Source organism: Crocodylus siamensis, chromosome 14, assembly GCF_052110815.1.
Source record: "Crocodylus siamensis isolate JL-2025a chromosome 14, ASM5211081v1, whole genome shotgun sequence".
In the NCBI taxonomy this organism is placed as follows: Eukaryota; Metazoa; Chordata; order Crocodylia; family Crocodylidae; genus Crocodylus; species Crocodylus siamensis.
The window spans coordinates 17,840,066-17,864,197 of NC_143408.1; the positions used below are offsets into that span (position 1 = coordinate 17,840,066).

A 24,132-nucleotide genomic window follows, 5' to 3' on the forward strand; every position below is an offset into this window, starting at 1 on the left:
TACATACAATTTCACTGAGATGAAGAACTTGGTAGGATTCAATAAATAAAGCATTTTTACAGATCATAAGAACATTCATGTTTATGTGATAAAAATATACACCTAAGGTCACATGCAGTTTAGTCCATAATTTTGCATTTTCCTCTCAAACGCCTGCTATATGCTAATCTCACTTGATGAGTCCTCTATTCCTATGGACCCTTTGTTGAAGAAGACAATACAAGAGATCTGTTTGCTGATTCGGTTTGTTCAGAGAAGGCCCAGTGTCAGTGACCTTGTGTTCAAAGGTAGCAGGATTTTGTTAAACCTCTTTGTCCTACTGTCCCTGCACAATGCCAGGGAAGGTATGAATAGCTCCTTTTGCTCTAGCAAGCTCTTAAGGCCAGGGTCATGGAAAGCCTGCTTGGCTATACCTGGAAAGGAGCTGCAACCTCAGACCAAAGAGAAACAATATTTCAGTGGCTAAGCAATGAACATAGGAGAGCTGGGTTCAGGAGCTTCCTATGTGTGACCTTGATCAAGGTCTTTGCCTCTCTGTGCCTTCTGTTAAACAGAAGCCATTTTTTCCCTTTCTTATAGAGGCACGATGAGGCCAATTGCATCGTGATGTGTTCAGTCGTGATGGTAATAGTACAAAATGGCTACATCTACATAGCTTCTAAAGCAAAGGGAGGAGACCATTGAGAAACAAGCTCTGTCTGACTATGTGGGGAATAAGATTGGGCTCATAGCCTATAAGATGGTATCTTAGATAGATCTGACATGCCCTTGACTCACTAGTTTAGTAGTCTACCTCAGGCTTTGCATTCCTTAATTCTTCTCCTTCCGTCCTCTGTCTACACTAGAATTAGTGTCTTCATCTGGACCCATTTCATGGGATCTGAGGAAAGAAAGACTGGGAGAAGGCTGATATCTGTGGTGTGGGAGAGGGAGAACGGTGCACTCTTTTACCTAGAGAATCAGTAGTTTATAAGTCTTATATACTACAGAGCAAGTGATTGACATCTCATGTGTGGCTAATGCAATTATGCAGTCAGACAACGCAGTAAAATATGTAGAGTGGTATTTTCAATAGCGCTTAACATTGGTCTAACTCTGCCACCATTGAAATCAATGGGAGTTGAACCTATGGGAGCAGAAGCACATCATTAGTGGGAGCTTCTACAAATCCCACAGACAATTACAAAATTCTCAGATTTATCCCAGATCATTTTCAGATTTCATCAGCAACCAGCTCTTGGTCTGCAGCTCATCCCAAAGGTGTCACAAATGAACAGACAAATTGCTCTGGAGCTCTACACAAAGTCATGCCTTTTTAAAGGAAATTATTTTAAACAGCTTTAGTGAAACTGGTGCCACTTGGGTGTGCAAACAGGGCCTGACTTGCAGAAGCAGTGCAAATTGCACATTTTACAGACATAAATGGTTTAAAACTCTCCTGAGATAAATATGCAAATGGAACATTCACTTTTTTTTGTTTGAATGCTCTTGTTCATAAAGCTGGGATGTAAATGGAAAACGAGCATAAAAGAACTAGAATTGTCAAAATGGGCAGGGAGGTTTCATTCCTCTGACCTGATTCCAAACAAGGAACATTTTCATCCATGAAGGGCACACGATGGAGATGAAAATGGAGTGATGGGAAGCTGCAGCTCTGCTCCCCGCACGAATCCTTCAGTCCTGCTTACAAGGCTGTGTAGGCTGAGTTCAGTCCTGGTGTATGGGCGGGGTGGGGGTGACAATGCACCTGATTTTAGCAGGAGTTGCACTTTTATGCATGGGGTTACGCTGTAAAGCAGCAGCTCTGCTTAGACCTTCACTGGACTCCATAGTGAGCACAGCTTGCTGGGTTGGCATTTGGGTGGGTCTCTAGGAGCTTCCCAAGCTTTTTTGGCAAGACCGTCTGAGTCTGGGACTGTGTATGGTTAGAGGCTGATAGTGCAGGCACCATTTTTGAGTCATGTTGTGGAGGGAGGGAAGCTTGCCCTCCTGCTCCATAGATAGACAATATCTTGCTCCAGAGACAGCAATCTGGCACTTTTGTGCAAGCAGGGAATTCACAATTGTTTAGAAATATGTCCTCTGTGCAGTATACTGTGATTGTGTGTGTGTTTGGCTACAAGTACCAGTGGTGAACTCTATAGATCCAGAGGATGGCTATTCAGCATGGATGGAGTAGGTATCTGACTATACAGTCGTCTTAAAGGAGAAACAATAGGAGCCTCACCACTTGAGAAATTTATACTAGAGTAGCAACAAAATTAGAAGGAATTCTGTTCTTGACTTAGGTTACTGTACTACAGAGCTGGGCTGTGAGGGAGCTGTGATGATATCTCTTCTAAAGACTTCCCAATTAGCCTGAAAGAAATCACTTTGGGTGCTGACAGATGTGAAAAAAACAAAACAAAACAAAACAAAACGTGGCACTTTACCGGAAGAGGAAGCTCGTTAGTTTGACCTGGCTCTTCAGCGTCTGTATAGACCAGGAGTTTCAATGGAGTTTTTTGGTCAGCTCTTAAATAAAAGCATCCAAAAGCCCCACTGAAGCACCCAATCTAGACATTGGGTGAGCCAGGTCAAACTAACGCGATGCCTCTTCTGGGCATGCGCTGGGTTTGGAGTGGGGGTATGCTAAGCTTACATGGGATCTGCTGGGGGAGTGGGTTGCAGGGATGGGGGTTGGCATCTGTAAGCAGCCTTTATTTCTCTGTGCCTTCATTTTCTGCTCTGCTTAATGAGGATACAATTTCTCCTCCCTGCCTCTCTTCCTATATCTTTCATGTCTGTTGAGACTGCAAACTCTTTGAGGTCATGACTCTCTCTAAATATGAGTTTTGTATGGGGCTAGCCTGACAGGACTTTAATTTCAGCTGCAGCCTTTCAAAGCCACTGCAATACAAGTGCATAATCATCACAACAATATCATGACAAGATTAGGAGTGCTCAACCCCTGGCCCACAGGCTAAGTCTGGCCCCCAGTTACATGTAATCTGGCCTATGGGGCCCCAACCCTGACGTGCAGAGCTGGGTGGAGGCGATGTGAGGCCCCAGAGCCAAATCCTGGCATGCAAAGGTGGCATAGGGCTGTGGGGCTAGATCCAAAGGCACAGGGGCAGCACAGGATCTGATCTGGCCTGCGGACCAGCTCTGTGTCACTCATGCAGCCTGCGAAGCCAAAAGGTTAAGGATGAAGAACTAGAGGGCTTCATCCCAGTTACACTGCCACAAACCCAGGGGGACTTGGTTGGACCCGAGTCTCAGTTCCTTCAGATTTACAGGGTGGAGCGGAGAGCAGAACCGGATCCCTAGACTCCAACTCGGATTTTTACAACTGGAGCTTTTGCTCCGTCCAGCCCCTTTGAACTGCTCTCGTTAGGCAGGCTCCTGTCTGCGTGCAGGTCGGGCAGGCTTCTGGGGAGAATTCCTTTCTGCGCAGCTGTTCCTGTGTCCGCCTAATGACAGTCTGGTTTCTGGATTGCTGGGTAACTCCCTGGTGGAGTAACGCCTTCGAAGGGAGTTTATTGTTTTTCCAGACTGATTTCCAGCGGATGTTTAGTGCTGAGCCTCTGAGCTCAGAGCCAGGGGGAGATGGTCGGTTTTTCCTTTTCTGGGCTTGTTTGTTCCAGAGGCGATGGCTCTATAACTGATGGAGGTGGATGGCAACAAAATACAGGAGACCCTTGGGGAGTTGGAAAACTACAGGCTGAAGCAGATCTGACCATTCATGGGGGGAAGAGAGTTACAGAGCGGTCTCCATCCTGCTGAGACCCAGGCAGAAGAGAGCTAAGATGAGCACCGTGAGGGTGTCCTGTCCCACCCAAGGTGTCTGGCCTGTACAGGTGGGAAGGTTGTTTCGGGGTGATGGGAAAATCCCAGGACCGGGGTTGTTTTTGGTGAGGTAGACAAAGCTAATCCAAGCTCTCCAAACCTCTTTGACAAATTCAGATTCACCTGTCCTTGAGAACAGATTTTCTTGAAAATTTTTCATTGCTGCCTGGGTCTGGTCAGGTTGAAAGTATAATGGGAGAGCCAATGCAGTGTCATGTATCAACACATCTCTTCCCAGACCAGGAAGGCACCCAGAGAGCCAAAAATTAGAGGTAGGCATGAATAGGTAACATCCGTCAGACTTCAGAAAAGTTCTAGTTTTGTCTCGAGTCAGATGGGCCTAAACCCACATCACAACAACTCCTTCGTTGGGGAGAGCCTGGATCTGGACCTGAGCTGGTCAGTTGACTCCTGGACTAAACCAAATCCTTTGAGCTTTAGGAGCTTGCAGACCTTGATCACTGCCTTGTATTGTAGGCTGATGTCTGAAGTGGCTCATCCCTCCCTATTTCTCTAAGCCTTCTCCATCCCTCACTGGTTTTCCTGGGACACAGACCACTCATTCCCCCTAAGAGATCATTTCCCTCGAGCATTTCTTGCAGCCGCTTCTCTGGAAAGATTAGATGTAACCTACCATCACCCCAACCCTTTTGCACGCCCCATTCCTTCTCCCGCCAGTCTCCAGACTGTGCTGGTATCTCTCTCAGGCACAGTCTGCCTGGTAAAGCCTCTGTCTATGGCCAGCCGGCTGCGGGAAGTAAGATTTGGATGTTTGCATGCTATGTTTGGGATGAACTTCAAAAGAACTGTCACCTCCCATCCTTTCCTCTGTCGTCACTGGGGCAGGTTGTGTGTGGTTTATGCAAAAGGGCGAAAAGAAAAGAATCAGACCATGTTTAAGGTTTAGAGGCTGATGAACCGTCTGTGGTTTTGATCACTATAAGAAAGCCAAACAAAACTTTGATTCTAAAATCAGCAGAACCCCAATCCTATAAATTGATCAGGGGACACCCACAGCCTTCAGGAAGTCAGGGGGCTGTATTGGCAAAAAAATGAGCTAGGACGAACTCTTGGGAAGACGGCTACAAATGCATTTCAGGTTAAATGAACTCTAAGATCATGGGAGCGGGGTCTCCTGCCATAGCAGCTCTGTAAAATAAGCTCTCATTTAAGGGAGGGATCTGTAATGAAAGCTCCCTCTGTCATTCCCTCTCCATATCCCCTTGTCAAAGTAACTGTATATCAGAAAACACCCCAAACACTGTACATTTCTTCTGATAAGATGGAGTATTTGGGAATTACAGCACAGTACTCTAGTCCTGTCTATAGGCCAAATCTTTATAAAACACTGGCTTTGTCTAAGTTCTTTTGACTCGAGCGAGGGCGTACGATGATAATACAACCCTCTCAGTCATGATGAGAATTTTGCTGGAGGATGAATGAAGCAAGGGCTGCAAGATTGGGCCCTCTTCATTTAAAACCTTAATAGGAAACACATTTCCTTTTCTGTGGTGTTCCCACCAGAAACCTCAGACTGTCGGGCAAAGGTGAGAATATTTAGCAATTAAACTAGAGGAGGCTCCGTCCCTTTCAGTGGCTTAGCCTGCATTTTTGAGCATCAAGTAGCTGTAGGTTGGTCTTGCAATCTTATTCAATGCTATTTTTTCCCCTCACCCTGCCAGTCTGAACAACCAGCATTTGCAGCCTGTTTAGTCATAGGAAGCTGTTTCTGAATTCCCCAGCACTTCCCTGTCTGGCTGGGGCAAGCTAGGCTGTGCTTTGTATTCGGGATTTATTCAAATAAACCTGAAAATGAAAGGCTGGTGGTGGCAGTGGTGGTGCAGGGGAGTTCACCCCGATAGCTGTGAAGCAAATATTGGAACCAGAAACCAGCACATATAGGTGCAAACAAAGGGGACAAAGCAATAGCATTTCTCAGACAGCAGCCAGAGGCCACCCACCTGATCCATCGTGGTGTTTCTCCTGCACCCCTCATTGCAGTGACTATGCCTTGTTTCAAGTTGTTCTGTTCCCCTCAATTTGCTCAGCTAGCCATCCAGGGCTCTCCAAACCTCCATGCTGTGCTGTGTCCAGTAGCATTCATCACCTACTCATGACAGAAGAGATGATGTTTTCAAGCTGCTAGTGGCCTTTCTTTTAATTTCTAAAGGCTTTAGGCGCAGGCTGTGTTTATCAGTGTTTGGAATGGGGGAAAAAAATCCATGACACACAGGGCTGATCTGTGCCGGCATCCCTAGTGGCTAGTGGTCTCTGCATTCAACTATTTGAGCTTGCATTTCTCCTAGCAGGAATGTGAGACACATTCACATGCCACTGTGGCAATGCTTTTAGGGGCAAGGTGAGGTCTACTGGGGTCTGGATCATTGGAACAAAGAGAGGTAGATGCTGCCTGCTGGGATGCTCCGTAGACCCTAATCCGAGTCAGTGCTACACTGCATGCAAGAGAAACCAGGACAGGGGTATACATAATCCAGGTACCGAGCTGGGGACGGAAGCCATGCACATTACAGAATTCTCTGCCGAGGCGTTTGCTGCGTGCTAAGGTATAGCTGTATTCTTGGACCTACATATATATGACAAGCCGCCCAAAATAAAGGGATGCATACACATGAGTAGTGGGAAGATTTTGTTCGAACACATCTTGGGCATTTCCGCCCAAGCAGGAAATCTCCTGGCTCCATTTCATGACATCAGCCATCACCACAAACAGCCCCTGGTCCTGTTAAGAATGTCACCTCCCAGCCTTTGGAGTGGAAACTTCTTCAAAGAGCTGCACTGAAAAATGACCCCCAAAGAGTGCGCAGGGTAAATACCTGTAACTAGACAGCCATGAAATGTGTATTACACGCTGGCTTTCAAGAGCTCCTGGGGCCCCTTCCCCTGATTCCACTGGAATTCACAGAGGGACCAGAGCAAAATGCTTAAAGAGTGCTGTTCCCACTAGGGAACCCTAAAATGTCAACGGCTTGAAATATAAATCGTTCTGTCTGTCATGTGCTTTTTATCATGGCCTGTAACGCACTTATGGCTCCAAGAAATTTGCTTAGAGAAAGGACTTAAAGAAAAAAAAAGATCTGAACTAAAAATGCAACACAATACTTCCACAATGGGGGATTTGGGGACCCAGTCAGCCTTGGGTAGCTGTCAGTCCCAAAACCTGGCTGTTAACTCTGGAATGTTCGGATTTGGATTTTGCAGCTTATATCATGTCTAATATTTGTGTGGTAAGCTGGAAATGCTTCTATCACTGCTAAAAAAAGGGGGAACAATCTGCTGTGGATAAACTAAGAGCCTCTTCCTTGCCTATTTTTATTATTACAGTTTCAGGAGCTTCTAGTTTGTGTTCTAAATACCACACACACACACACACACAGAAAGAAGGGAGAGAAAGAATCATAGTCATAGGAAAGTAGGGTTGGAAAGGACCTCAGGAGGTCATCTAATCCAACTCCCTACTCAGGGAAGAATCATCTATACCATCCTGGACGAGTGTCTGTCTAACCTTTTCCAAACAAAACTGCACAAACAACTCTTTTGTGCACATTGCCTGAAAACACCCTAAATGGCCACAGGTGAAGCTGGGAAGTAAGGGCACTGTCAGTGTCCTGCCACTGCAAGCATAGCAAATAGTTTGTTAAAATACACACAGGAGATCCAAGGAAGAAGACCGCGCTCCCCACCATAGAGGAAGGCAAACCCCCCTACAGCCTATTCTTTAAGTCCCTTCTTTAACCATGGGGTAAAATTCCTTCCTGATCCCAAATGTAGCAAACAACCTGACCCTATAATGTATATAGGTGCTGTACGTTATAGTTTTTATCCAGTACTTTTCATCAGTACATCTGAAAACACTTTGCAAAACTGAGTGGGTATCTTTATAGGCAGTTTTGCACAAGACACAGATAAGTGATGTGATGTGCTCAAGACCATTATGCAGGTCTGTGGCAAAGCCAGGAAAAGACCCAGGGCTTCCTGGGCTCTTTTTAAAGAGATAGTTCCAGGTGCCAAGAGCTTACAATATCAAGAGGAAAAATAGAATAATAGAACTGCCCTAAATTATGCATCAGGTTAGTAGCTAAGCCAAGGCAGCAAGAACATTTCCTGAACCCTCCTCCACTCAACTAGTTATGCCACATCCAGAAAACTTTTGTTTTAATGATCACTGAAAAAATTCTGCGCAACAGATCAAGGTTAAAGAAAGGCTACTTTAGCACCCCTTAGGGGGAGCAGTGCCTTATCTGGAGCAATCTATGCTGAAATTAAAGGAGCTAGTTCAAGAACAAAATAGCTTGGCATAAATGTGGCAAAGTCTGGTCTGTCTGTACCTCTAACCCCATCCATAGTGGAAACACAGTCTACTTGATGGCCCTCATTGCTCACTGAATAGTTTTGAAGACTTTGTTCTAAGACAGAGGTGGGCAGTCTATGGCCCACAGGCCAGATCCAGCAGACCGAGGAATTTTGTCTAGCCCACAGAGATGAGACATTTATCAGCAATTCAGGGACAGTGGAATCAGCTATGGTGTTTGCCACCCTCCTTTACACCAAGCTTTGCTGCTTGTTCTTGCTGAAAGGTTGCTGATCGCTGAATTAATATTAATGTATTAATATTACAATAGTGTCCTTTCTAAGTTGCATGCCCAATGTTGGTCACAGAGTAGGGACTAAATCCTCAGTCCCCTGAGTCCCAGTCCCCCAGGTTACATGACTCCTTTCTTCAAGAGGAATAACACCAAAGAAGGCAGTGTTTATCCATGTGTATGTATCTGCATGCATGGATGCAGTATTTAAGTCAATATGAAAGTCTCATTAAGACAGTAAGATATTCAACAGGACATTGATTTATGGGCTGTGTTCTTTATGTTTACACTGGAGGGAATACACTTACAGTTAAAAGCAGGACAAGGATGCAAGACACCTGCATTTTGGTCCTCATTTTGACACTGATTTGATATATGACCATTGGCAGGCACCATAGTCTCACCTTGCCTCAGTTTTATCATCACCAAATGCCTTAAACTACAATGCCTCTCAGGAGGATTGTGAGGGTTAATTGATCAGTGCTTGGGAACACCATGTTAACTGCCCCACCCCACCCCACCTCTTGCCGCCACATTTTTTTTTATACTTGGGCCTTATACAGACATTCAGTTTCTCCTTTGGGAGTTGCTGTTCTCCCGGGATAAATCATGAGTGTACAGATATTCAGGCTTTTTCTTCCAGAATAAAAGTGGCTGGTCCAAGAGAAAACTATCATGGGAACAACCAGGTTTAAATCACTCCCAGGAGATTTTCTCCTGGGAAAACAAATCTGTACGTTCTGTGGTTTCTCCCAGAAGAGAACGTAATCCTTCAGCATCCCCCCGCTCACTTCTCCAGGGAGATAGTGTATTGCTTGCTGAACACTGCTGCTCCAGCAGAGAGCATCTGTCACCAGGCAGACTAAGGGAGCCTGCAAAATATACCAAAATGTGTGCATAGTTCCCCCAACCCTTCCCCTCTTCCCCCACCCCAGCTGCAGTGTCAGCACTGCAAGCTTTCCACTTTTGAGGCTCGCAGTGTTCAAATGTCTGTACACATGGCTCTAGGTAAGTTTTTCTACCAGGCAAACAAAACAGAAGCACTAGAACACTGCAAGTGAGAATCTGTTTCTGAACCACCTCTAATTACTATCCCAGTTTTGTAAAGGAGAAAACCTAGCCACGAAAAGGAGTAGTGTGGGCAGTGTCAGTAGCAGAGCCGATAAGCCCTGTCACCCACTAGGAACAATTCCATGCACAAACTGATATAAGACCAGATTGTTTGTTGTGGATGATGATCCAGTCTCTAGGACAAGGTTTTCCTGGAGTCTCAGGGCCTGATTGCCCAAAGAGCTTACCTTTCATTTAGATACCTAAGTGAGGGTCTCGTCTGTCATTTCTTAGCACCCAACAGCACCTATTGTAACACAACCACCAAATTTTCAAAAGAGCTCAGCACTACTGAGCAACCAACATTCCAAGCTCTTTAGAGAATGGGATCCTTACTTCCTGGTGATAACAGCATCTTACCCATACCTCTCTTCCCTTCTCCCTAGAATAAACTGAATTAATATTACAGTAATGTCCTTTCTTGTCCTTGCAGGTAGCTCATTGCTGGTCTACAACACTCCAGCCCACACAGAGGCATCCTCTCGGCTTACCACCAAAGAAGGTTAGTGTACTTCTGCCTCTTTCTCTCTCTCCCCATTCCTCTTCCTCTCTGTTTCTCTTTCCCTCTCTCTTCCCCCTTCAAATCCTTAAGGGGTTCATTTCAGGAATGGAAAGAAACCACTTCCCATTTGAACTTTAAAAATGAAACGGTTGGTTGTGAGCATTTCCTCAGTCCCTATTCAAGGACAGAAATACAGACTCCCCTATAAATTCTTCCAGGGCCTCTGAATTTGTTGTCTCTCATGTTGTCACCTAACTTGGAGATTTTAATAAAAACAGCAAATATATCAGAATTCACAAGAACATTTGTGGAGCTGGCAACACCAGTTTTGTTAACAAATACATGCACCCCTTATACAGGGGAAGAAGATATGGCAGAGAAAAACGTGATCTGTAACTACCAGCCACTTCCCTCCAGTGCCCAGGAATAGAACTCAGAAGTCCAGTCTCCCTTTCCCCTTAACCACTAGATAATTAGCCCAAGAGCTAATTGTTCTGCTTCCCAAGTCTTTGTTCTGACCGCTAGGCAGCATTCTCTTTGTTTGCCACATAAGCATTTCTGTTATTTTCAGAGCAGTAAGGCCTTATTGCATAACCATGGGTGTTTACTTCAGAGGACAGTGGGGGAAGGGAAAATGCGTTTTATTTAAGCCGTGGCACAGAGAAGGAGAAGCCCTATTTCACTGCCTGACTATAGCAAGCCGAGATCACAAGTTCAATGACTTGCCAGTGCAGAATGGACTCCACTTGGCTGAGAGCTCTGCTCTCTGAGTCAGCACTTCAGCACAGGCTGCTTTCTGATTGCACCACGGTACATTTAACCACAGACATCTGCCCTGGTCCCTGGACACAGAGATAGATAGGATTAATGCTGCTTTTTGCAGGTGCTGCTTTTGTCCAAAATACAGCCATCCACTTGAGCTGCCTCTTCCTGACACCCTGTCTTTTCTGCTGCCTCTATATGAGCCAGTCATCAGTTAATAAAACATGGTCCATTACAAAGACAAAGCCAATCAGGCTTTTCTAGTCCAGCAGTCAACTATTAAAAATACTGAAAGCTTGGCTAGGTCCTGTATGAATAAGGCGAACCCATAAGCACACGGTCCCCAGCTACTCCCTCATAAACATACACTCACATCCAGGACTGTGCTCTTTCTGTCTCAGGCCAGGTGGTGTTGCTAAAAATAAAATAAAAAAACAAGCATGGATTTGAACACGTTTGTTCAAGGGAGTCCCTCCATATAAAATTCACATGTCTCTGCATTCCTTTTTTACCTGCTCTTATTGCAAGTCACACATAAAGTTACTACAATGGAAAAAGAAGCATTTTTTCCCATTCCCAGTTGGTTCCTTCAGTGCATTTGACAGGCTAATTCAGAGGTGTCACTGGACAGCCCTGTGCCTTGGGAGGTGGTGGCATACAGGCTGGCAGCTACAGCCCAGATGCTGGTGCTGGCATCATAATGGCCAAGAGGGCAGTGGCAGCAGCTGCTACTTTTGCACCCCATTTCCCCAAGTGGCCTTAGTTATACTATTGGGCTAGGGACAGCCATTCAAAAAGCCTGAGCCTGAATTGATTCAATCTTTGCAGGTTAGTCTAACCTGGTTAGGCTGAATTAGTTTGTAACCACACAGACATCCTCTCTGGACTGAGAAACATGCCTGCAGTGGCTCAGGCTAGAAGCTGGGAGTCGCTAAAGCAGCCCTCCCTTCCCTTCCATACTGCTGAGCTGAAGGGGGTCATGGCTAGGCCCTGGCAGGATGCTCTGATTAGGGAGGAGTCTCCCCACCCCTTTCCTCCCCCCACCTTGCTGCTGCTGACCAGCCCAGCAGGGAGTTGATAACAGAGCATTTATCAGCCCATCAACAAAACAAAAGCCGCTGTCATTAGTTCAAGCTCTTCTTACACAACTTTTTTCCAAGGAAGGAATGGATGGACATTACCAGCTGACCTGTTGATTAGCTCCAAAAGGCCGTAAGCCAGGGATGGACAAAATGCAGCCCACCAGGCCATTCTATCCAGCCCGCGGGGCCCTTATAATTTTTTGAAAATTAATATTTATCTGCCTGTCAGTAAGCAGCCCTCCGCCCAAAATAATTGTCTACCCCTGCCCTACGCAAAAAATGTCCTGTGTGCCTTTGTTCTGTCTGCCTTACACAGACACCTCTCAGCATTAGCTAGCATACCACATGCTGGCTAGGGTCTGTGCTGTGGGAGAGGGGAGGAGTGGGGCAGGGGGAAACCAGGCAGATGTTGTGGTGCCTGCCATCTCTGCTGGAGCTCCAGCCAGGAGCAGAGAGCCCTGCCCAGCCCAGAGATCATGGGTCTGGGACAGACATTACATAAACCGGTTTGCCCAGATCAGTCAAGTCTGATACTACATTCAGCCAGGTTTATCTCAAACCGGTTTCAGCCATTTTCAAATTGATTTATGTGCACTGAATGTCTGTTCTTTTACAGGTTTAAACCAGTTTCTGATCATTTAAACTGGTTTATGTGTAATGTCTGTCCCTAGCCTTGGAGCAATGCTTGCAGTGAGTTTCATCACAGTCACTTTCACCTGTTGCTTCTGTGAGTCTTTCATAAAATTCAAGGACTATAAAACCGTTTATTTTTCACTAGGAAAACGTGGTAACATGGCCATAGATATTGGCAAGGTAGTACCTCATGGTACTTCCATCATTGCACTAATGCTGTACCTAAGAACCTCAGCTGCAGGCTTGCCTACATGGAGAGTTATGTCACAATAGCTCTTTCTGAATAGGTCCATGTGTAGCCATTCTTATTCCACAATAAGAACAAAACAGGAGTAAAGCATTCTCAATCTGGAATAAGAGTATCTACTCATGGAATTAATTGGGCAAACCTAATCCAATTTGAAATCCCATTCTACCATACTCTAGACCAGGGGTTGTCAACCTTTTCTTTCCTGAGGCCCTCCCCAGCATGCTGTAAAAACTCCATGGGCTGCCTGTGCCCTAGTCCCAGCCACACGGCCCTGGGTGCAGCAGGCAAGACTCCACAGCAGGGTGCCCAGGACCCCACTCACCTGCATGGCAGCAGCACAGAGCCTTGCCTGCCTGCCCGCCTGCCCATAGTGCCAACCAGAAGATGGAGGCTGTGAGGGTGGGTCTGCCCCCACCCCTTCCTTGGGACTCACCTCAGCCCCAGGGGGCTGAGGCAAACCCCCCCCTTCCATGCCATGCCATGCTGGGCTGGGTCGGGCGGACCCCTGAAACCTGCTTGCAGCTCCCCAGGAGGCCGTGGATCTCCAGTTGAGAACTGCTGCTCTAGACAAACTTTTCAGGCCCCATTTTATTGTGCTAATTACTGTGTGGTCCCATGGTATAGGAGTTTACAGTCTGAATAGAGAAGGGAAGATGAAGGGAATATGATATATCAGTGGAGAAGTGGAGCGCAGAGAGGATAAGTGTCACGTTAAAGATCACTTAAGAAATTTATGGTAGAAATGAGAAATGAACATATATTTACCAAGCCTTGAACTAGTGCCTTTGGAACAAGACTTTTCTTGCTCCCTGGTTATTCATTTTTAATGCACTAGATTTCAAACTGAAGATGTTTCTTTGGGAGGGAAACTCTCAGGTTAAAAGTCAAGATTTTTGTTTATGTGAAATAGATTTTTCATCGTTCACTTAATGTCTCAGATAATTAAACATGAAATTAGGTTTTAAAATAGCTCTTGTTTTCTCTCCTGGTGAGGCTCTTCTTTACCTTCCTGCATGTATGTCTCCCTGGAAGATTAAAATAGACTCATTCAGGTTCTTCTAGTCACTGTCATCTTAGGGCTCTTCTCATGCGCTAGCAGTGATACAATAAGATAAGAGAAGTCAAAGAGAAGAAAGACCCTGGTAACTTCTCTGCCTTCACCTACTGTTCATTTCTTTGCATGGTCTTAAGGCCCAGGCATAAAGCATCTCTCCATTCAAGGCGAAATGCAAGACACATACCCATTGCATATTCTCACACAATATTTTATACAGTCTGTATCTGTCAGTATGTCTGCATAGCTAAATGAAGGCACGATTAGAGCACAGGAAGATTTTCCTGTCCTAAGTATAATCTAGATAGGCTGGATACTACACAGATTCCAGCAAGGACAAGCAACCAGAGTATGTACCCAGGGTCCCAGAAGGTTTACCTGCCAGATGTTTGCCTGCACTGAAGCTATCATCAAGTATTTGCTGCAATTTTTGTCCACACTAGCTAAATGAAACCTAGCTAGGTATGCATGCTTACAGCCACACCTTCATTTTGTTGTGCAGACATATTCTGGGATCCTTGCCCTGTTGACAGCCTGGGCACTCTCTGTAAGACATACCTCTTACTAAAGCAAACCCTTTGAAGAGGGCTTTAGTTATTAACTAGCAGCAGAGAATAGTCAATTTTCCATCAGGATAAGTGGATCACTTGCATCTGTCCTCTGTCTTAGACTCACTCCAGAAAAGCATGTAGACAAGCACATGCTTAAGTGGCTTCCTGAATCAGTCTTTCAGAGGTCTGCTTTATACTGTTTCTATGGTAGTAGCGTATAAAGGAAACTTGGAAGGCTGATTCATTGCATGCTTTGAGCATTTAAGTAGGATTCTTTCTAGCACCCGAAGGACTCAGGGCACTGCCTGAGTTTCTCTGCTTCTGAACTTCATAATCTCTCAGAACAGTATTAAGCATCATTGGTACAAATTGTCTTCAGCTGCCGCTGAGAAAAAAAATTGCACTAATGAGAATCATCAGGAATTTTTGGCTGAAGAACGATTTTCTGGTAAATGAAATGAGGTTACGCTCATTGCTAATTGGAACGATTTGCGCCCATCTACTGCTTTCCATTGGGGAAAGGTCTGTTTCATTTTCCATGACTTGACTGTCTCGTGGTGGCGGGTAGACTGTAGGTATCGGAGAGCGAGAAGACTCTGTGACTGCATTCTCTGCGCACATCCAGGGAGATTCAAAGTGCTCTGCAGAAAATGCCTGGCAATGCTGTACCATTTCCACAGGTTTCCATGGGGAAACATAAAGTCTGTGCATATATATTTAAGATTTGAAGGCTTAGAGGCTTGATCCTGTATGTTGCTGAGCACTCTGGCCCAAGTCCAACCAAACACTGAAGCCTGGGCTTTAATTTAAGCACTTGTGTCTTCCTACTGAAGCCAGTTTGGCTACTGACTTGCTTAACTACTATACATGTCAGCCTACATGCTGTGTCGGATTAGACCAGTATACTAAGTGGCCAGAAGCACCTTGTGTCTGTGTGTGAGATTTTGTGCGTCTTCAAGTGTATATGTAGAGCATGTGTGTATGTATGGAGGATATGATAGTACATATAGTGTTTGCTGATACAAAGCAGGGTGGGTGTTTGTGGAGTAGTGTGTAGGGTGGGTGAGTAAAGGTGTTGATGGTGTTGGTAGGGCTGTAGAGAGTAATGTGTGTGAAGGTTTGGGTGGGTGACTTTATGGAGGGGTCTGAATGTTTGTTTCTAGGGCTAATAGGATGTCATCTTAATATGATGTGTTAGATTAGCAAGCATCTTTACCCTTCTCCATCACTGCTTGCTCCTTGCCTGCTATATTCTCCACCTCATCCCAAACTAAGGAAGTATGATCTATTAATAAGAATGACTAAGCTGAGTGCCTAAGTTGAGGGTCCTGAGTACATTTAGACACCTAAGATGCAAGGACCTGGCTGTTTCTGAAGAAGGTTAGGGGAAAAGCAGATTAAATTCTCACTGGGAGTTCAAAGGAGTAATTCGTAGTTTCTATTTGGACATCCAAATATGGATTTAAGTGTTTAACTTCAGGCAGTCGGGCTTGAAAATTGTGACCAGTGTGTGTGTGCATGCTTGTGTTTTGTATATGTTTGTGTTTGCATGAGCATACGCACACATGCGGTCATGAGGGTTGATGAAAGATAATATGATGGGTGCAGCTAAGCACATAAAGCCAAATCCTTACTTCTAAATTTTGTTGTAAATCCTGCAAAAATGTAAACGTCTTCATTCTTACGTTTTCGAAAAGAACCAATTGTTGACATTTTTGTGACATCACTAGATTCAAAGCTTTTGAAAGTTGTTTTCAAAATAATTTTTCAGCAGTACTTTTCAAGAGGACTGGGGAAGCAGGAGAGAAAAAAGGGGATTAAAGGAAAAAGAGGGAGGAGAAAACCCATGGGGGGAAAAAAAGGGTTTTTTTCAGGTTTTTCAAAAAGCTGGCAGATTTTTTTAAAAAAACAAAAAACAAAGTTCTCCATTAAATTTCTGTAGTCATTTAAAAAAACCCTATAAAATACCAATCAGCTCCGGTAACAAAATGCTCTTTCTAGCGTGTTGATTAATGATTACACACATTTTTGGTATGGAAGATTATCAGTCCACATGGGTTTTCTTCATGTCAAAGACAGTGCAGTTGCAGCTTTACACTCTCTTAATTGTTTCTACATGCCAGGACATTTGTTGGCGGCATTTCTTCTCCTGGCATTTCTTCTCCCTTATCCATTTTTAGCTCTATTTGTTGCACCAAAAGAAGAGACTTTTTTTGGTGCTTGCTATTATCATCCTATGGCCAGACCAGGGATTTATGCTTTCAGGAGAGACAGTAGCTAGTTCTCTTGGTTTTTTGGGGTTTTTTTAATTGTTTTCCTTGGAAATTCCAGAGTTCGTGTTTTGTCTGCTTTCTCCCTGACCCTCTTCGGAGGCAGCTGTGTGTTTTTTCACCAAAAAAACCTGGAAACAAAGAATCGTTGTCTTTAAGCTGTAGCAGGCAGGAAACCCAACTCACAGGGGAGCTCTCAGAGCCAGCGCTGTCCCAGAGCTAGACTCCAGTTCTCTGAATTCAACCTGACAGCTTGTCTGGAGCACTTTCTAAGTAACCATTATCCTTCCTTTTCTCCCAGCAAAAGAGCTATTATTTTATTGCCTTGGGTGCACTGCATGCAATGTTATTGCACATGTGTGTGGGTTGCCCAGTCGCTGGGATGTGAGCTTTCCCTCGAAAAGCTCTTGGAAGTGGGCAGGCTGTTTCCTAAGACAAGAGTAAATTTGTTTCTTGATAATGAGGCAAATGGGCAAATGTTGTAAAAACAGTGTCAGCCGCAGTGTACATGTGTGTATTTGTGGGTTGGTGTGTTTCTTTTCCTTTCTCTCTTACGTCTGTGTTTGTGTCTGACTTTTTTCTCCGTGGGTGTGCTTGTGTGTGTCTTTTTTGAGTGTGTGTGTGAGTGTGTGTTTGTATGCATGTATGTCTCTTAGAGACCATGTGCCTCTTTATTTTCTTGTGTGTGTGATGCTTGGGAATGTGTATTTCTGAGTGTATTTCTGCTGCATGCTTCTCAGTATATCTGTTTTTTGCTCTGTGCCTCGGTGCATGCACATGCATGAATGTGTGGCTTTGCACATGCAAACGCTGCTATGTGCACTTGTGTCAGATGGGTGCATGTACCTGTGTGTTTTGTGTGTTTGTGTATGCATGACAAAAGTCACTCCAGCTCCTGTGAAGCTGAGTTTGGGAGGGATTTTCTTGATATATATTTTAGCCTTCCCCGCAGTCTGTGCAGCAGGGGTTCATTTGCTGATATTAAAGCAACAACACGTTCATTTTTCGGTGCTTCCCCCTGTTCTTCATCACGTGTCTGCATAAGCTTTGCGCAGGGTAGTGCAGACATGAGTTAGGAAGTTCCACCACAGCAAGGAGCTGCGATGTTTTCCTAGACGAGCTCGCACAACTGGTGGCCGTCGCCTAAGGCCCAAAACAAATAAGGAGTGATTCCAGCTCCGGCAGGCAGGGCCACGTCTTGGGGAGCTGGAGCTAAACGAGGGCTGTAGGTTTCCCAGGTGTGGGAGCTTCACGTAACACCCAGAAGAGTCAAGTCCAAACAGGAAGGGGAGCGGAGGTGAATAGGAAAGAGCAGAAGGGATGAGACCTGCCCTAAGCATCCTACCCCCTGTAGGACCTGAACAACCCCTTTCTGAAGATGCTGGATTGTGTTTTCACTCGTATGCAAGTTCGGCTTTCTGAGCTTAACTCAAGCATTCATTTCAGAACTGGATTTGGATTGGGATCCACCGTGAATGATTCACAGACTTGGTCTATGTCACTGGCATAAGGCTGCAGGTACAAGACTACCCCTCAGCAACCTTCACTCCCCTAACTGTGCTGAGATGCTAACAGGAGAGGATGATATTGCAGCAGCTAGGGTATGAACTTTGGATCATGTTTAATTCCCTCCTCCATCAGAGGCGTCTAGGCTTCAGTGGGAGCTAAAGTCAGCAGGAGTTAGGCACCTAAGTAACTTGAAATTTCTGGCCTTCACTTCCACTCTGCATCCGTTCCTCATTTGTAAACTGGGGGTAACAGCCCATCAGGGATATTGTGAAGATAAAGATGTTAAAGATTATGAGATGCTCAGATACTATGATTGTGGGACCACATGAGCCTCCAGAATGGATTAACTCTGCAGTTCTCTGATAGTAAGCTAGTAAGCTAGCCACTGCGTCATACTGGACAGAATCAGACAACTAGGTTTGAGCTCCCGTGTTGATGACTTTAGACTGGACATTAGAAAAAATGTTCTTCATGGTCAAGGTTGCCGGGATCTGGAATGGGCTTCCAAGGGAGGTGGTGCTCGCCCCATCCTTGGGGGTCTTCTAGAGGAGACTGGACAGGCACCTGGCTGGGATCACATGACCCCAGGTTCGGTGACCCTTTTCTTGCCTGCCAGGGGCAGGGGATCAGACTAGATTGCCCACTGAGGTCCCTTCCGACCCTAGAATCTATTACTCTAAAAAAAAAGTAATTTTAGTTTAGCAGAAGCAGTTGGAGGTTGGATATTTGAAGTCTGGGGGTCTTTGTTCTGTCCTAGATGGCAGAGGGAAGTTCTAAATGGCCGCGACATAGCAGGTGAGATGAGAGTGGCTGTGGATTTAGTGCAGTGCAAGGGCTATATGTCTTTTTATGATAATTATGAGAAGGAGGAGGACAAGGATGACCAACAAGTGTTAGTGTACATACAGAAGCTGGCAGGTTGTGTCAAGCTATACCTGCTTGCTCCTTGAGTAATTCTGAGTAATCCTTGCTTTGCAGAGTAGCACAACTGTTTTGATGAGTGGGATAGTTCACTCCATTTCCAGCATCCTTGTGTCCCTTACAGCTGACACTCATAAAGTTCCCTTCACAGATAACGTTGCAAGTATGCTAGCACTTTCCTGAGGTGCCAGATGGCTTTCACTTCTGGAACCAGGTCCTGGGACCTTCTTAGTTTCTCTCTAATGGTGCCACACATTATCAGCTATAAGGATGGCCACACTGATAAGTGGCATTGCTCTTGCCTTCTTATTCATGACCATGATGTCTGGGCAGTTGTGTGGCATGTTTCATTCAATGCTTGTTTGAATTCAAGGGCCCAGATTGGGGCAGATCCAGAGAGGGTGCAGTGGCACAACTGTCTCGCCCCCTTCCCCCCCTTTTGCATTGGGCCACACCGCAGGAGTCTCTGGGGACTTTTTAAAGTTTCTAAAGCAGGTGAAAATATTCTCTCCCTTTCTGCTCAAAGAAATGCCCCCACCCTGCCCCTTCCTCCTGCCTTTTCCCACTGTCCCAAGGGCAGAGAAGCACCAGAGTAATTCCTGCTTGCTGTGCAGGGGCTGGGCTCAGCTGGGGATGGGGACAAGGGCAGCAGGGATGGGCAGAGATCCCCCTTCCCTGTGCTGTGACCACTCAGAGAGGGGGAAGTGCCCAGTCCCCCTGGTGCCACTGTCTATTCCTCAACTGAGCCAAGCACCTGCTCACCCTGGCTGGCTCTGCAACTTCCCTGCCCCCCAGTTTTGGAGGATGCAACAGGAACAGGGAGAGGGGATTTCGGGTGGGAGGAGGGAAAGAGGTGGGGCAGGAGCTATTTCTGAGCAGGAAGGGGAAAGAAGAGGATAATTTCACCTGCTTTAGCACTTAAAAACTTTCCCAGAAGCTCCCACAGCATGCTCTGAGCACACCCATGGGACTGTGAGCCGGGGGTGCAGCCACCCTTGCAGTGTGGGGTGCTGCTGCTGCACCTCTGCCCCCTTTGGGAAATATCCAAGTCCAGGTGTTTGGGGAGAGCCCTCACTATGAACAAAATGTTTAACAGAAAATCATGGTGTAGTGATTGGTTATTGACACGATGGATAAAAATCCAGTTAGAAAATTAGACGTGTGATAGACAGGACAGGGCCAGATTGCCAAGAACTCAGTATGTACAGGTAGAGAAAACATGTGGGTCTCATTTAGGCACTTCACATGGGCCAGATTTTCAAAACTAGCCCAAAGATCAGTCTACACAAGTTGGCCGAGTCCTTCTGGACACCAGGCCCTACCTAAATCAGCCTCTGAAGAACAAAATGAGAGGAATAAAGAGGGCTAAGTGTGAATGGAAAAGCACGTTTTTAGGAGACTTTGGAAAGAAGCTGGACACAAGAAGGCTCACACAGACACTGGGAGCAGCGGGGGAGAAGGGTCAGGCAACCAAACAGGAATGGTGAGACAGGAGGAAGGACCGTGAACATGTCTCTCAAGGAGCAGGTTGCCCTGAAGCTTTGGTGGACAATATCAAAGGGGATGTTGGAGTTGTGCAGGGCTTTTCTCTTTTTTTTTTTTTCCCTTAAAGGGCTGGAGCTGGTGCAGGCGAGGCAACCATGGAGGGGCTGAGGGAGCAGGAAGAGGTTGGGGGGGGCTGGGGGAGCAGGCAGGGAATGGGGCCTGGCAGGGGTGCTTCCATGGCCCCCCCCTCCATCAACCCCCTCCCCAGCCCCCCATTCCCTGCCCCCTACTTACCAGCTCCGGTTCCAGCTCCAGCTCCCTGCTGCAGCCACCGGGGACTGCCCAAATCATCAAAGCTCCCCGAATCTTTTCTGAAGATTTGGACCTTTTAATGGGTCTCCTGATTTGATTTGGATTCAGAGATTCGGTCCCCAAACCAAGCCGAATCTCCTCCAAATCGAATCACCACCTGAAGCTTCGCGCAGCCCTACTGCACACCATATTGAGTGCACAGGGCATGGCAAGATGGGATCTAGGTGGCACAAGGCAGCATCCATTTACTTGAGCCCTGATCAGGGTGGCATGTGGCCTGATCCAGGCAGTGTGAAGCCAGATCTGGGCAGGGTTACATGGGGCCCAATCCAGCTGGTGCAAGGCAGGGTCTGGGAGTGTAGGACTAGGTCTGGGCAGCACAAAGCCAGATTTGAGTGTATGGGGACAAACCCCATGCACCAACCCTATGTGATCCAGCCCACATACCAGCCACTCATCCATCCCACAGGGCTAAAAGATTGAGCATCACTGATCTAGCCTCTCCGAGATGAGGTGCCTTTGGCTTCCCTTGCCCTTTCAGAAACCTCATCTGAAATCACTCAAAATATATAACCCCTCTTCCTTCAGCTATAATCTCCATGGGTTAAATTGCCTGGAGTGTGAGGGCTGGGAGCTCCAGGCTTGGTGGGACTTGTTCAGTGGCTAGGACTGCAGTTCTCTGTATCTCTTTAGTCCTTTTTTGTTCTAAGATTGTCCCAAGGTGCCAGAAGTATGCCAGTCCCAAACACATACCCCAACCCACCCGTGTAGGAGAAAAGCAACGAGGTCTCGTATTCCCCACTCTTTCCTTCATCTGCTTGCTGCAGAACAGACCCCATGTGGCTGCTTAGATTAATCACAAGCCTGGGTGCCCCAGGGAGGCCTGGCCCTGCTTTTCTATTTAGAGCTAGTAATCTAAATTCCAGCTCCCCAGCCAGGATCTTTCTTCCTACTGACGCAGGACTCTGCAAAAGCCAAACGTATTTTATTTAAAAAATCACATAGCCTGTTTTAAATTCTCAGCCCCCTTTTCCTTTCCTTGATTTGCATCTGCAAGGTTTATTAGGCTGGGCAAGAGCCAGGCCTTGGCTGTTCAGGACCCTATTGGAAATCAGATATGTATGGGCCGTTCCTTTGTGGCCACCTATCCCACGCTGCTTTTATGGGAGAGCATGGACAGTACTGGATTCCTAGAGTCTTCTGTGCCTCAGTTTCGCCATCTCTAAAATGGAGCTAATGAGACTGACTTCCTTTGTAAAGTGTGTTGATTGCTACTCATGAAAAGCACTGTGAAGAAGCTAGGGATTATTATTATGAAACTCTATAAGTAGGATAAACTAGGTTAAGGGCCACCAATATTCATGAAAAGGTAATAAAGGAAGTAGTGTGGTTCAGTGGACAGAGAATGGACTAAAATTCGGGGGACTTGCCTTCTTTTCCTAGTACAGCCACTGACCTAAGACAAGTCATTTGAACTGTTTCTATTGCCATCCTTTGACCGTCTGCTTCCTTCAGGCCACAAGCTCCCTAGGGAAAGGGTGCCTCTTACTATGTGTTTGCACAACACCTATCACACTGCGGCCTTGAGGTGCTCTTATGACGGAGCTGCTATGTCATCTTCATTGACTGGCTGGTCCTTGGGACAGTCCCTAAGAGTAGGACTCCGCCTGTGTGGGAAGCAGTTCTGTCTCAGTGACTAATTTGGAGAGGATGTAGAAGGGCGTGTGTATTTTATCTGTGCTTCCTGCCTCGGGGAGAAAGCAAAACTGTACCAGCAACACCAACAGCAGGAGCAAGCTGCCTTTCAACCCAGCTGCCACTGATAAACTGATGCACTCCTGTTGTTTAACTGGGCTTATGCCAATGGCATTATTTTGGGGACTTTTGGCAGTGATCGTGAAAGTATCATGGAAAGGAGTCATGGAAAGTATCCTGATCCCTTCCTGGTGGGTTCAGAGCAGCCTCCTCCTGAAGGCCCAGAGAACACAGTATAGTTGGGTCAAGTGCTTTCTGGGGCTCTTTCTTTAATTGGACCCCTGCACAGCAAAAAAGGAGATATAGGCAAGGTGTGTTGGAAAAAGCCTGAGGGGGGAAATATGGTAGAGATGTAGCACATCATGAAGGGTATGGACAAAGTGACCAGGGAACTGTTATCCATGAAGTCCCAGACCGCTAGAATGAGGAGGCACCCGCTTAAATTAACAAAGTAAAGTACCTGTCTATGCAACACGTAGTTCATCTGTGGAATTCATTGCCACAGGAGGTGGTAGAAGTAGGTTAAAAAGGGGACTAGGCAAATTCACGGATGCTAGCTCTATTAATAGGTGTTGAACAGAACAGTTCAAGATGTTTCTTCTGGCACCTCTAAGCCAATAATGCTAGATGCCAGGGAGCATAATGAACAGGGGACAGATCATTTTAGATATATCTGGTTCAGCAATCTCCCTCTAAAGCATTCACTCCAGCCACTGTTGGAAAAAGGATACTGGGCTATATGGACTATTGGTCTGACCCAGTATGGCATTTCTTATGTTCTTGTGGAAGTAGGATTTGCATTTGGACACTGCAGTGCTAAACAATAGTGTGAAATTCTGGGACCTAGTGCAGCTTGGAAACTCCAGGTCATGATCCTATAAATCCAATTATGAAACTTCCAGTAAGTTTGGCAGGGGGGTCAGTGTCTAAAGCCATCATTCCATAACACAGACTTGTCTCTTTACAATAAGCCTGTCAGCCTTGGTACAAAGAGCAAGCACTGCTTGGAGTGGGAGACCTCCAGTAATGCTGCATGTGGGGCCATGAAATCCGTGGCTGGTGCTGTTCTCTCCTCAGTACTGACCCTGGGTAGCGCTAGGGGTTATGCTCATGGAGGTGACATGCTTTCAGAAAGATGTAACACTAGGGCCAGGTAGGATTTTAAGGAAGGCCAAACTCCTGTGGATAACTTGTAAATATAAGATTGTCATTATAGGCCTCTGTACGTGACCAGCTGGCCCAACACTGGCACAGCCAACTCAGAAAGGCCTGGAAAGCATGCCCAGTACCCACCTTTCTCCTGGCATCTTTTATGACGATGACAAGCATGTATGCTCATTGGCATCTTTGGTTGAATAAGTCCCTCTGGAGAAGGCAGAAGAGGGGGGCTGTCAGCATTCACTGAGCAGTTCGGGAAGTCAAGTTCAATAGAACATCCCACCATCCCCCCTTGGATTTATAAAACATCACATTTCCCCTTTTAATGCATATGAGGGGCAGGGGAGAT

General features: G+C 46.0%; 1 protein-coding gene across 9 annotated transcripts in view; it reads left to right on the top strand.

Moving 5' to 3' along the window:
* FLI1 (Fli-1 proto-oncogene, ETS transcription factor) overlaps positions 1-24,132 on the top strand; it is a 112,686-nt gene that overhangs the window by 75,917 nt on the left and 12,637 nt on the right. For all 9 annotated transcript variants that reach the window (XM_090027029.1, XM_090027030.1, XM_090027026.1 and 6 more), the window contains one exon: positions 9,973-10,041. In XM_090027029.1, the coding sequence (XP_089883155.1) occupies positions 9,973-10,041 (69 nt within the window). The remainder of the gene's footprint in view (positions 1-9,972; positions 10,042-24,132) is intronic.